Raw genomic sequence first — 11,394 nt, 5'->3', positions numbered from 1 at the left:
TGGGGCGCTGGGGGCACGGGGGGCTGCTGCCTGGGCAGGCCATGGTGATGGGCAGAACATCCATGTCTGCAGTCTGCCGGGGTGTCCAAGAGAGCCGCTTGCCGTGCCCACGGGGAAACGTCCCAGCCCACTCCAGCACCAGCCTGGCAGCAGCCCCAGAGGTGGATCAGCCTCCTTTGCCAGACTTGCACTGAGCTTCCCGCATGCTCAGGCAGAGCCCGCAGGCAGCATTTTCAGGGAGACTCCCAACACAGCAGCTGAGGGATTTGGCGGCTTGCAGGAGCCAGCCCACAGGCAGGGCAGCGATGGATGGGGATGCGCCCTGCCTCTGAGCAGCCCCGCTCCTTTGCAGAAGACAGCAGCCTCTTGCTGTTAGCCCTGCACCGAAAGCTCTCCAGCCACTGCCTCCTCCGCCGTGCGGTATTTATCTCCTTCCCTGGGCAGGGAGCAGAACAGCACTAAGGCCGAGCAGGTCTTTGCCGAGGTTGCCAAGGCCATTGGCGAGTACCCTGTGGACTTCCGCGGAGCTCGGATCCTCACGGGGAACGAGGAGGGCTCCTTCAGCTGGATCACCGTCAACTACCTGCTGGAGACGCTCGTCAAGGTGTGGGCTGGGGGATAGGGCAGAAGGTGTTCCCCCCTCCCTGCTGTGCTGCGGTCTGGGCTTGGAAGCTCATACCCCTGTGGTCACCCTGTGCTGGGTCCCCATGGGCAATGCCCGGTGGTGGGCAGTGCTCCTTCACAGGCAAGTGGACCCACCTGCCGGCAGAGGATGTGGTTGGAGCTCTGGACCTCAGCAGGGCTTCAACCCAGATCACGTTCCTTCCTGGGACCACCATAGGTGACAGCAGGACGAGAGCCCTTCTCAGGCTGTACGGGACCAGCTACTCCATTTACACCCATAGCTACCTCTGCTACGGGCAAAAGCAAGCCCTGATGGCAGCCTCACACCAGGTAACTGCCTCCAGCCTTGTGCTCCTCCGCTGCAGCCTGAGCCCCGATCTCACTGAGTCGGGCAGGCAGCACCCACTGGGTGTGACGGCCGCTGGGCTTGGTGCCTTCCTGCAAACCTCAGTGAGGATGGTGGCTACAAAAGGGCCACCATGGCAGGAGCCATCCCAGGGGTGTCCCAACAGCAGGGCAGGATTGAGCCGAGATGGAGATGGACACCCCAAAGCAGGATGCCTGACCACAGGTGCTGCTGGGACGGTGGGTGCCTGGGGCCCCTGTCCCAGGGCCATCTTGCCCACCCTCCATCCCTGTCCTGATGGAAGGGCTGTGTCAGCCCAGCCCCAGTCACAGGTAGCTGGAAGGATCCAGCCCTGAAGGAGGGAACCTGCTGGGTGCTGGGAGGTTGGGGAAGACCCAGCGAGATTTTTTAGCACCAGTATGGTAATGAATAAGTTGGTTTTATGGGTAGAAATGTGAACATGCTGGTCTTCAGCTGTAGGTGCTGGGCATGGGAGAGTGAAGGGAGGTGTTGTTGCCGCACAGGGGGACCCTCACGTCCATAGCTTGGGTGTGGGGTGAGGGCTCAACACTGGTTCATGCTGGTTGCAATGGGCAAAAGACCACATCCAGAGCACGTAGCAAAGAGAAATCAGTGTCCATTTTGGTTTTGCTTAAATGGCTTCTCAGCCTTGGCTCTCCCCTGAGTCTGGTGACCCTACAAAGGAAGAGTGGGGACAACATGGGTCCACGCTCAGCACAGGGTGCAAACCCCCAAGGCCTTGGGAATGTGACCATCACCGTAGCTGATCCCTGATGACAGCGTGGTCGTGCCATGCTTGTCCCCGTGATTCTGTGCCTGCCCTCCATGGATGAGACCCCATGGGTGGTGGGGCCAGCATGCTAGTGTTCTGCATCTGGTTGTGGGCCAGGCGCTGTCTGTGGGCTCTTTCTCTCCTTTCCATCCTAATCCTCAGTGCCAGGGTGATGCTAATGACTCCTGCTCCCTCCAGGGCAGCTCATCTCCCCAGCGCATATCACACCCCTGCTACCCCAAGGGATACCAGGAGAACATCACCACGGCAGACCTCTATGACAGTCCCTGTGTCCGTGCACCGAGCACACCCAGCCCTGCACAAGTCCTCACGGTGACGGGGACAGGCGAACCAGCAGCGTGCAGCACCGCCATCCAGAAACTCTTCAACTTCACCTGTGGGGCCAACAGGACGTGCGGGTTCAACGGGGTTTATCAGCCGCCCGTGAGGGGACAGTTCTTTGTAAGGCGCCTCCGTCTGACAGTCCCTGTGTCCGTGCACCGAGCACACCCAGCCCTGCACAAGTCCTCACGGTGACGGGGACAGGCGAACCAGCAGCGTGCAGCACCGCCATCCAGAAACTCTTCAACTTCACCTGTGGGGCCAACAGGACGTGCGGGTTCAACGGGGTTTATCAGCCGCCCGTGAGGGGACAGTTCTTCGTAAGGCACCTCTGTCCCCGTGGCTGTGGTGGGGGGGTGGGGTTTTGGGGCACCAGAAGCTGGCCATGACCCCAGGAAAAGTGCTGTAGGAAAAAAGTCTAAATAGTGCCAGCCCTGAAAGCTGGGATGTGCCCAATGCATGGAGACATGCAGGGTGTTCACCAGCGTGCCAGGCAGACCCAGACCTCTGTTGTCACAGCACCAATCTCTTTCGGTGTGGGGAGCAGTCCGAGGGCTCCCTCCCAGTGGGTCGGCAGGCATCACCCTGCGGTGCTGAGAGGTGGCCTTAGGGACCCCTGCAGAGCACCCGGAGGGAGGGGTGGGGGGGTGGCAGTGGCCTGGGTGCATCACTAACCTGCCACCTTTGGTCTTAAAACCCCACAAGCCTTTTCAGGGCTTTATCACAACCTTCACTTTCTGAAGCTGACTGGAGGGCAGTCCCTGAGCTCGGTCAATGCCACCATCGGGCAATTCTGCACCAGGAGCTGGGAGAAGGTGAGATCCTGCCCACGTTTCGCCTGGGCGCTGGGCAGCCTGAGGGCTCATCCGCAGCCCATCCTTTGCTGCGCTGGAGGGAGCTGGGAGGAGCACAAAGATCTCTGGACAGGGAGAGCGATGGGAGAGCAGCCTGCAGCCTCCCGGGTCCTCCTTGCTCCCCAAGCCCAGGCACTCCTGGGTCTTTGCTCCCAGCTGCACTGTGGGGCTCTTCCCCACAGTGTGGGTGCATCGAGCACTGCTCCGTGCTGGAAGCCCCCCCCAATTGCTCTTCCACCTCTGCAGGTGCAGAAGGAGTTCCCCACCACGAACAGGACCCACCTCCGTGACGCCTGTGCAGCCAGCTCCTATGCCCTCACCCTTCTCCTGCAAGGCTACAAATTCAATCACACGATGTGGCTTAACATCCACTTCGTCTGGCAGGTGGGAAAGTGCCCGGCAGCCCCCAGCTTCCACGCTTTGTACCGTGAAATGGCTCGTGCCCACCTGGCCGCTGCCCCTGCCCTGCCTGAATGGGGGAGCAGGGGATAACAGGGCAGCACGGTCCACTGCCCGTGCCCAGGGCAGCTCTTGAGTTGCACTCACAGGTACCTGCTGGGACATCTGGCCTGGGCCATTTATGCTCTCCCCCAGCTTGCCTCACTGACGGGGTATCTGCAGCCCAAGGTGAGCACAGATACGGTGGCTGTGGAGCAGGACTTGGGGGTGCAACAGCAAACGTCTTCTCTAGCTCTCCTGCTTGCATGGTACTTTGCAGCCTTTCACATCCCTCTTCCTTCTCTGTCTGCACAGGTCGCTAACATAGATGCGGGCTGGACTCTGGGCTACATGCTCAATCTCACCAACGTGATTCCCTCGGAGACTCCCCAGAGAGTCACAGGGCTCCAGAGAAGCAACTGGATAGCAGCCACGGTTTTACTGGCCATCATGCTCATCCTCATCTTCTGCCTGCTCACAGTCATATGCTGCCAGAAAAACTCCTCCGGTTATGAGAGTCTCTAGCAGCGCTGGCTCCAGAGGCCACCGAAGCCACTTAGTCCTTCTGCCACACTTGTGCGAGGAGCTGCAGACTGGGGACTCACCCCCACGTGTCCAGGAGCTGTGAACTTGTAATGTGGGGCACCTGCGTCCTGGGCTGGTGAGCTGGAACCAGCACAGGCTTTAAAAAATCCTCCTGTAGCTGTGTGCTGTCTGGTTTTCCTTTCCCCTTGCTGCTGGTTGGAGATGCTCTAGGACGGAGGGGATGGCCGTGTGGGGCAGAGGCTCAGCACTGGGAGTGTGGAGACCACAGTGATGTGGGGTGACTGGAGATGGTGGGACCAGTGGGTCAGGGAAGGGAAAAGGGATGTCTGGCAGCAATGGGATCATCATGGGGCTGGTTACAGCCTGCAGCAGGTGCCCGATGTGGGGTGGATGTGTCCTGTCCCATCCCAGGACAAAAGTCTGCATTGCCCGTGGCCACCAAGAGGGTGGTCAAACATTGGAACAAGCTCCCTGGAGAGGTGGTCGATGCCCCAAGCCCGTCAGTGTTTAAGGGGTTCTATTCTATTCTATTCTATTCTATTCTATTCTATTCTATTCTATTCTATTCTATGCCAGTCAGAGGGGCAGTGGCAATGGGGCTATGGGGGGGAGCTGGCCTGGTAGACAGGGCTCAGGCTCTGCCCAGGACTGGGAAGTCCTGTGAGGTGGGGGATGGCAGCAGCCCCCTGCTCTCCTGCACGAGGTTCCTCTCCGGCCTGGCTGCACCCTGTGTCTGTGCCAGACAGACATCTCACCCTCCCTTTCCAGCACACAGGGCTATTTGGGAATGCTGCTGGGGCATGTCAGGGGCAGCTCCTGGGGCACCCTTTACATTTTTGGTGAGTCACGCTGGCAGCCAGAGGATGGGTGAGGTGAGACACCCCGGCTCTCAGAAGGAAAAGGCCTGTCCTTTCCTTCAGACAGAAACAATAAAATCATAACCGTTCAGGAGCAAAGTAACAGTCATTTCCCCAGTCAGCAATTACGGTCATTGTAAATTTGTTGACATTTACAATGTTTATTTGGATGACGAGAGCTGCGAGACACCTGCCTTTCTGCAGAGACACTAAAGGTCAGGTCCTTGCTGCTGGGAGGCAAATAGCAAGATGAATCATCCACGGGGCAGATAGCGAATGAGCAGAACCAAAGGCAAAGGCGAGGGCGCAGCTGTGGGCAGGACCCAGCTCAGCCGCATGCACAGGGTCAGGGCAGGACTCGCAGCCTGCTGGAGTCTCAGCCTGACACCCACGGTGTCCAGGCCTTCTGCTGGTGGGACAGTCTGGTCTCCAGGAAGACACTCAGGAACATCAATCCCTTTATCCCAGAAGAAAAGGAAGATGAGATGAGATGGACCCTCTGGGGAGGCATGGACCACACTTCTGACTTTGGGTGCTCAATTTGCCTTCTGTCTCCAAGACCATCAGATAAGCCTGAATGATACACCCTCAGGAGAGCCAGCCGGAGTGCCGCAGAGCCTTGCACACCCTCACGCTGGCAGACCTGGCAGGGACCTGCCTGGCTGCCGGCAACCGTGGTCAGACCCAGCATCGCACGAACCACCCTGACACCAAGTGCCTGCAGCCATGCACTAACAGTCTGGCACTTGGGGAGCTCTTCCACGGCCAGGCTGGCTCTCCACGGCCCCACGTGCCGCTCAGTGGGGGATGGAGGCCAAATCTGTAACAGGCATAGAGGTGTAAGGGGGCAGATAGGCATGGCTGGGGTGCCTGTGGTGCGTAGGCTGGTCCCAGCAGGTCTCCACAGGAATGGAGCTTCTCTGGAAACCTCATGTGGTGCCTGTCTGCATGTTGGGGGCAGTCCTGTGGAAGGCCAGATCTCGGTTCTTCAGTGCTGTAGAGATTAACACGCTCAGCATTGTTGAATGAGCCTCAGGCTGCCAGTCCTGCTGGCAGAAGTGCAGGGCACCGCAGTGCAGACAGCCCTCCAGCTCCGATATGCTCCTGCCGCGCTCCGAAACGCAGCCGGGCTCCTACACCCACAAGAGCAGGAGCAGGGCAGCAAGCCCCAAGGCAAAGGTGAGGATGATGAAGCTGACGGCTGCAGCCCACAGGGAAGGAACGTGCCCCTTCACCCACACCGGAGCCTCCGCCGGGATCATGTTGGTGAGGTTCAGCATGTACCCCAGCGTCCAGCCGATGTCGGCGTTCCCAGCCTGCCCGAGGAGAGAGGGGACGATGAGTTAGCCCTGCAGGAAAGCCACACCAACGACGCAGGGCCACCTACTCCTGCACGGCCCAAACGGGGTGCAGTAGCTGGCCCCACACGCAGTGCCATGCTGGGATGTGGGGCAGGCAGGGCTTTCTGGACCGTGGCTCTCATGGCACCCCGACGCGGGAAGCTGGCTCTTTCCCCTGGTGCTGCTCTACTCCTGCCTGCAGGCTGGGTTTGCTGCCTACCTTCATCTGGAAGAAGATGTTGTTCCAGCTGGTCTCATTGAACTTGTAGGCATCGAGGAGGAGTGTGAGGATGTAGTTGGCATTGGCACAGTATTTAGGCAGTCGCTCAGGATTCTCCTTGGGGTAGCGAGAAGACAGCTGGGGTGGGGACATGTTTGGGGAGGAGGGGATGTTATTTGCAGGCAATTTCCATGCAGGGACAATGCCCTGACAACTGCTGCATGAGGGGCAACGGCTCCGCAGCCACCAGCATCCAGAAAAAGACTCCTGGACCAGGCAGGTATTTTGGACCTGTCCACACAGGGCAACTCCTTTGAGGGGGATTTACTCTCCACATGGAAACAGAGACATATTGGAGCTCCTCCTGCCCCAGATCCTCCCATCTCAGCCTCCTCGTGCAAGGGGCCCCTGCTCTCTGTCCCGTGGTTGTCCTACCACATCTCTTGGCCTTATCCCTCCCCAATTGACTTGTCTCCAGAGTGGCGCCAGCAGCTGGCTCTCCTCTCACCATCCTCCAGGGCTCCAGTCCCACCTCCATCCCCAGCTCCTGTGCTATTGGGGAGATTTTGCTGCTTTTAGCTGCCCTGGCTGCCCGTTTCCCAATGTTGCATGAGCACGGAGGTCCCCCAAGGGTGGGTGCAGGATGGTCCTGGCTCCCTCACATTGCTCAGGGATGGCTCCGCTGTGTAGGGCACAGCTCAGCAACCAGGGAGGCTTGCCGTGGAGGGGTCCCCGCTCCTCTTCCCCCACCCCAGGACCCCTTTGCTTGTGAAGCTTCCCCACAGCCTCCCATCGTGGGGAACGTACGTCTTCCCAGCTTCTTGTGCAGAAATGCTCGATGGTCTCCCTGACAGTGGCCAGCGGCTGCCCCTCGGTCAGGTTGAGAAACTTGAAGTTATAGTAAAAGGCAGAGAAGGCCTGAAAGGCAGGAGGCAGAAATGCCGTTGAGTTACAGTGGGGAACCCCCCCAGCAGCTGCCCCCGTCTCCCTCGAAGCAGGAGGTGGGCTTTGTCCTTCACCAGGTTTGTCCCACTGTTGCATAGTCCCAGGGCATCGCTGTCCATGTCCCAGCAGAGATGATGGGCTGGGGATGTAGGTGCCCACTGGCTACAGCAGCTCATCGAGCACAGGCAGAGCCTTGCCTCAAGGCTGCTGGCGAAGTTGTTTTTTTTTTAACTGAAAACTTTGTTTTCGACTAAGCACCTGTTTTATTAACATGATCCCGTTTGGAGAACTGGCTGGAAAACCAGATGGCAGCAATCCCCGCTGTGCCCTGGGGCAGTGGTAATTTGGGTGCTTCTTGCCCCCATTCTGCTGCGGGGAGGTGACAGTGCCATGGGGCACACAGGGACACCACAGCACCCCGGGGACATGCTCTGCCCGGGAGGTGGGAGGACGGGATTTGACTTACAATGAACTGCCCGCTGACAGGGGGCTGGTAGACGCCGTCGAAGGTGCAGTCCTGGCTCTGGCCGCACGCCGAGAAGTTGAACAGCTTCTTGACAGCAGCCAGGCACCCGCTGGCATTGCCCCTGCCCTCCAGGGTCACGTTCCTGTCGCCGAGGGTCAGGCGTGGGTCGCTCCGGTTGGTGCAGGGGCTGGTGCGGAAGGAAGACAGCGAGACGGCTTCACTGTAGTCTTTTGGGTAGCAAGGGTGAGCGACTCGCATGCTGGAGGACGACTCCTGGGAATAGCAAAATCACAGGCTGCAGCCTCCTCCAAACCCTCTTGGCGGGCATGCTGGGCGGCAGGGTTCACCCAGCGCTGCCTCCAAAGCCACGGGTGCAGGCATCTCCCGCCTCCTCAGCAGGGAAAGACCCTCCTGCTCTTTGATCCTCGTCTTGTTGGCCGTCTGCAGTCCCAGTCTGAGCTCAACACTAATTCTTGCTCTGCTTTGTCTCATTCCCTCTCCCACGGAGGCAGACCAATTTCAGGGACCCAGCACGTCTCTCCCCTGGCCAGCAGGATCACGGTTTGGGGCACTCAAAGCCCTCTCCACCCCAGCTCTAGCTCTGTCTCTAGCTCCAGCCCCAGCAAGGGACACCACCTGGGACCTTCCTGGCTGTGCAGCATGAGCAAACCCTTCTGGCTTGCCAAGGCTGCTCCTCCTGATAAGATGCAGCTCCGTGAAGACCCTCTTCCCCTCTGACCTTCCAAAAAATGGCCTGAGAAAGATCTCTGGTTCACTTTTCTCAGGTCCGTGCAGTCACAGAGTAGTTGAGGGGAGGTACAGGCGTAGCTGTGCCAGCCCCCTCCTTAAAGTGTGACCAACTAGATCAGGTTGCTCAGAGCTTTGTCCCGTCGAATTCTGAATTTCTCCGAGGATGGCAACTCCACAGCATTTCTGGGCCCTATTCTGATATTTGACCATTCTTATTGGGAAATACCTTTCCCCTGCATCTGGTTGGAAACTCACATGTTCCAGCATGTGCCCGTTGCCTCTTGTCCAGTCACTTTGCACCTCTGAGAAAAGCCTGGCCCTGCCTTTTCTACACCCTGTGCGAGGCAGCTGTGTACAGCCAGAAGATCTCCCCCGAGCCACCCCTTCTGATGCTTCCCACGCTCCTCTCCACATCTGCCTACCCATGCTCCAAGGAGTCTGTACCTGCTCTCAGTCCCTGCTGATGCCTCTCTGGAAGAGCATTGCCTGTTCTTATTTTACGCATTAACAAGTCTGTGGCTGGTATCATGAGACCAGAGTCCAATTACCCACCAGTTCCCCTCTCACCGCAATTAATTCCTTTGCCAGTCGCTTCAGCATCTCGTTCTGCCCGTAGCAGAGGTAGCTGTGTGTGTAGATGTTGTAGTTATACCCGTACAGCGTGAACTTGGAGGCTTCATTCCAGTTTATCACCGAACCCTTGGGCTTAAAGCTGATTTGAGTGGATGCTCCTCCAAGATCCAGCGCCCCAAAAATGTTGGCCGCCTCTGGACGAACCCATGTGTGTGCTTTGGGGGAGTACTGCCAAGGTGAGACAGGAGAGGAAGAGGAGTAGTAGATGGCTGGGCTTACTTGCCCTGAGCAAAATTCTCATCCCGCTGAAGTCAATAGGGTTTTGTTACTAAATTCAACGGGTATTCAATTCCATTCTTTCCGTACGTGAGGCCCCACTGCCTTCCCTGCCCAGCCAGCCTGGCCCCTTATCAGAGCCAGAAAAAACAGGGCTTGAACTGTCTGATGGTCAAGACGTGCCAACGTGCTGCAGGTTCACGTGGCTCTGAGTCACCGGTCCCCAGACCAAAGTGCTGGTGGGGACCTGGCTTGGATGGGCTGCCATTCCTGAAGAGCAGGCTGCAGAGGTGCTGGTGCAAGGGGAAGGACAGAAATCCTCCAACAGCCTGCACAGGAGCCCGGCGGTGCCGGCACCGCTGTGAGCTGTGGCAGTACCGGGACAGAGGGTGGCAGGAAAGAGGTCTGGTTCAAGCTTCCTTCACACTGGCACGATGAACCACAGCTGGGGCCTCGCAGCGCCACACGGAGATGGACCTTCTCAGGGCAGCACGGCAAAGCCTGGCAGGGGCGAACCATCCCTGCTGGGCTGCATGGCCGACCTCGCTGTCCCCAAGAGACCCTGTGTCCACATGGTGCGGAGGTGTGCCCTTAGCTTTTAACAAGGACACCCCCATTCCTGATTTTTCCTTCCTCTTTCACTGTGGGCAAGCCAGAGGATGACCAGCTGCTTCCCCTGGATCATTCCCGAAAGCCGTTAACCCAGACCTTTCCTTCTGTGCTAAGCCAATTGAAGAAAAATCAGAAAAACTGTATTAGCAAAGAAGGAGTGGGTGTTTCACCGTTCTCCCACCTTAGTGAAGGAGTCCAGCAGGTAGTTGACGGTGATCCAGCCATAAGCCCCCTCCTCCTCTCCTGTAAGGATTCGAGCCCCTTTGAAAGCCACGGGGTACTCTCGCATGGTTTTAGCAACTTCGGCCAGGACTTGGTCTGCCGCTGAGCTGTTCTGTTCCCTAAGAAGGACTCAAAGGTCAGGACACATACCCAGCTACATCAATACTACAGAGGAAACGCAAGGAAAGTGTTTTTTTCCCAGTTCCACATACTCCAGTTTTTTGCAACAAGCAGTTTGTGTGAAATGATGATTCCTGCTACATAACTTGCCAAAGCTGCTCGTACAGCGTAAATCCCAGCTGTCTAGATTTGGCATCACAAATCTAAGAGCAATAGCAACCTCTTCCCTCCAGCGCCGCTTCATCACGGTCAGATAGCGGCTTGGCCGGCCCCCTTGCCCTACCTAAGTATCTTCGTAGTGCTGGCGGCCAGAGGGGGTGGTGCTGCAAAACCCAGGTTTGAACATCACCCACTGACTGCGCCAAAGCCAGAGCTGGCTGCTGAGCTCGAGTGAGTCTTTCGGGATGGTGCCAGCCTGGTTTCAGACCTCTGAGTGGGGGAAGATGTCTTGGGGCTGCTGGCATGTGCTCAGTCTCTGAAACGAGTAACCTTCAGGCTATGACCCGGCTCCTTCCCAGGGAAAGGGTCAGATTGCCAGGGCACAGCAATGATGTTAGATATCTGCAACCATAAAACCAAGAAGCATGAAATGAAGGCTGACATTTTAAGAGAGCTAATATGGGCTGGAGAAAGGTAAGGGCAGGTCCCGCAGCACCCTGTTGCCTCCTATCTCTGCCCCGCTCCCCTGCCAGCACCCGTCCGTCTGGGCAGATGGCACATCCACTGGTGGCATCTCAACTCCCTTGTGTTTATGGAATAATGAAGGGCAAACAAAGAGCTCTGAGAAGCATTTCTTGCTTGGAACTGGGCATGCAGCACCATCCTGGGATGTGGGGTCCCAGGATGCCTCTGAGCAGCCTCTGAGCAGCCTCTCTGCCCCAGGACCAATCACTCAGGACAGCTCAGCCACCCGTGTGTCCCCACCGGGCTGCCTTCTCCCCACTCCCCAGTCATTTGCTCACGGCAGCACGTGAGCTGGGAGCTCCTGGCAGCCTGGCCCCATGCAGGACACTGTGTCCTGGCAGTGGCTGGTTGCAGCTTTGGTGGTGGTCTGTCACCCCCCCGCGCCC

General features: G+C 58.0%; 1 protein-coding gene across 1 annotated transcript in view; it reads right to left on the bottom strand.

The window, feature by feature from the left end:
• Positions 1-5,933: 5,933 nt before the first annotated feature.
• Positions 5,934-11,394, bottom strand: part of LOC103921141 (ectonucleoside triphosphate diphosphohydrolase 8-like) — a 7,617-nt gene continuing 2,156 nt past the window's right edge. Inside the window, exons 4-10 of the mRNA XM_009329050.1 lie at positions 10,608-10,647; positions 10,164-10,333; positions 9,089-9,322; positions 7,772-8,044; positions 7,168-7,278; positions 6,361-6,498; positions 5,934-6,116 (exon numbers count right to left, since the gene is read on the bottom strand). Of these exons, the coding sequence (XP_009327325.1) occupies positions 5,934-6,116; positions 6,361-6,498; positions 7,168-7,278; positions 7,772-8,044; positions 9,089-9,322; positions 10,164-10,333; positions 10,608-10,647 (1,149 nt within the window). The remainder of the gene's footprint in view (positions 6,117-6,360; positions 6,499-7,167; positions 7,279-7,771; positions 8,045-9,088; positions 9,323-10,163; positions 10,334-10,607; positions 10,648-11,394) is intronic.

The sequence above is a fragment of the Pygoscelis adeliae genome, unplaced genomic scaffold (assembly GCF_000699105.1).
Source record: "Pygoscelis adeliae isolate BGI_AS28 unplaced genomic scaffold, ASM69910v1 Scaffold397, whole genome shotgun sequence".
Classification (NCBI taxonomy): Eukaryota; Metazoa; Chordata; class Aves; order Sphenisciformes; family Spheniscidae; genus Pygoscelis; species Pygoscelis adeliae.
The sequence above is the reverse complement of the archived record's forward strand: the minus strand, read 5'-3'. Positions and strand labels throughout refer to the sequence as shown.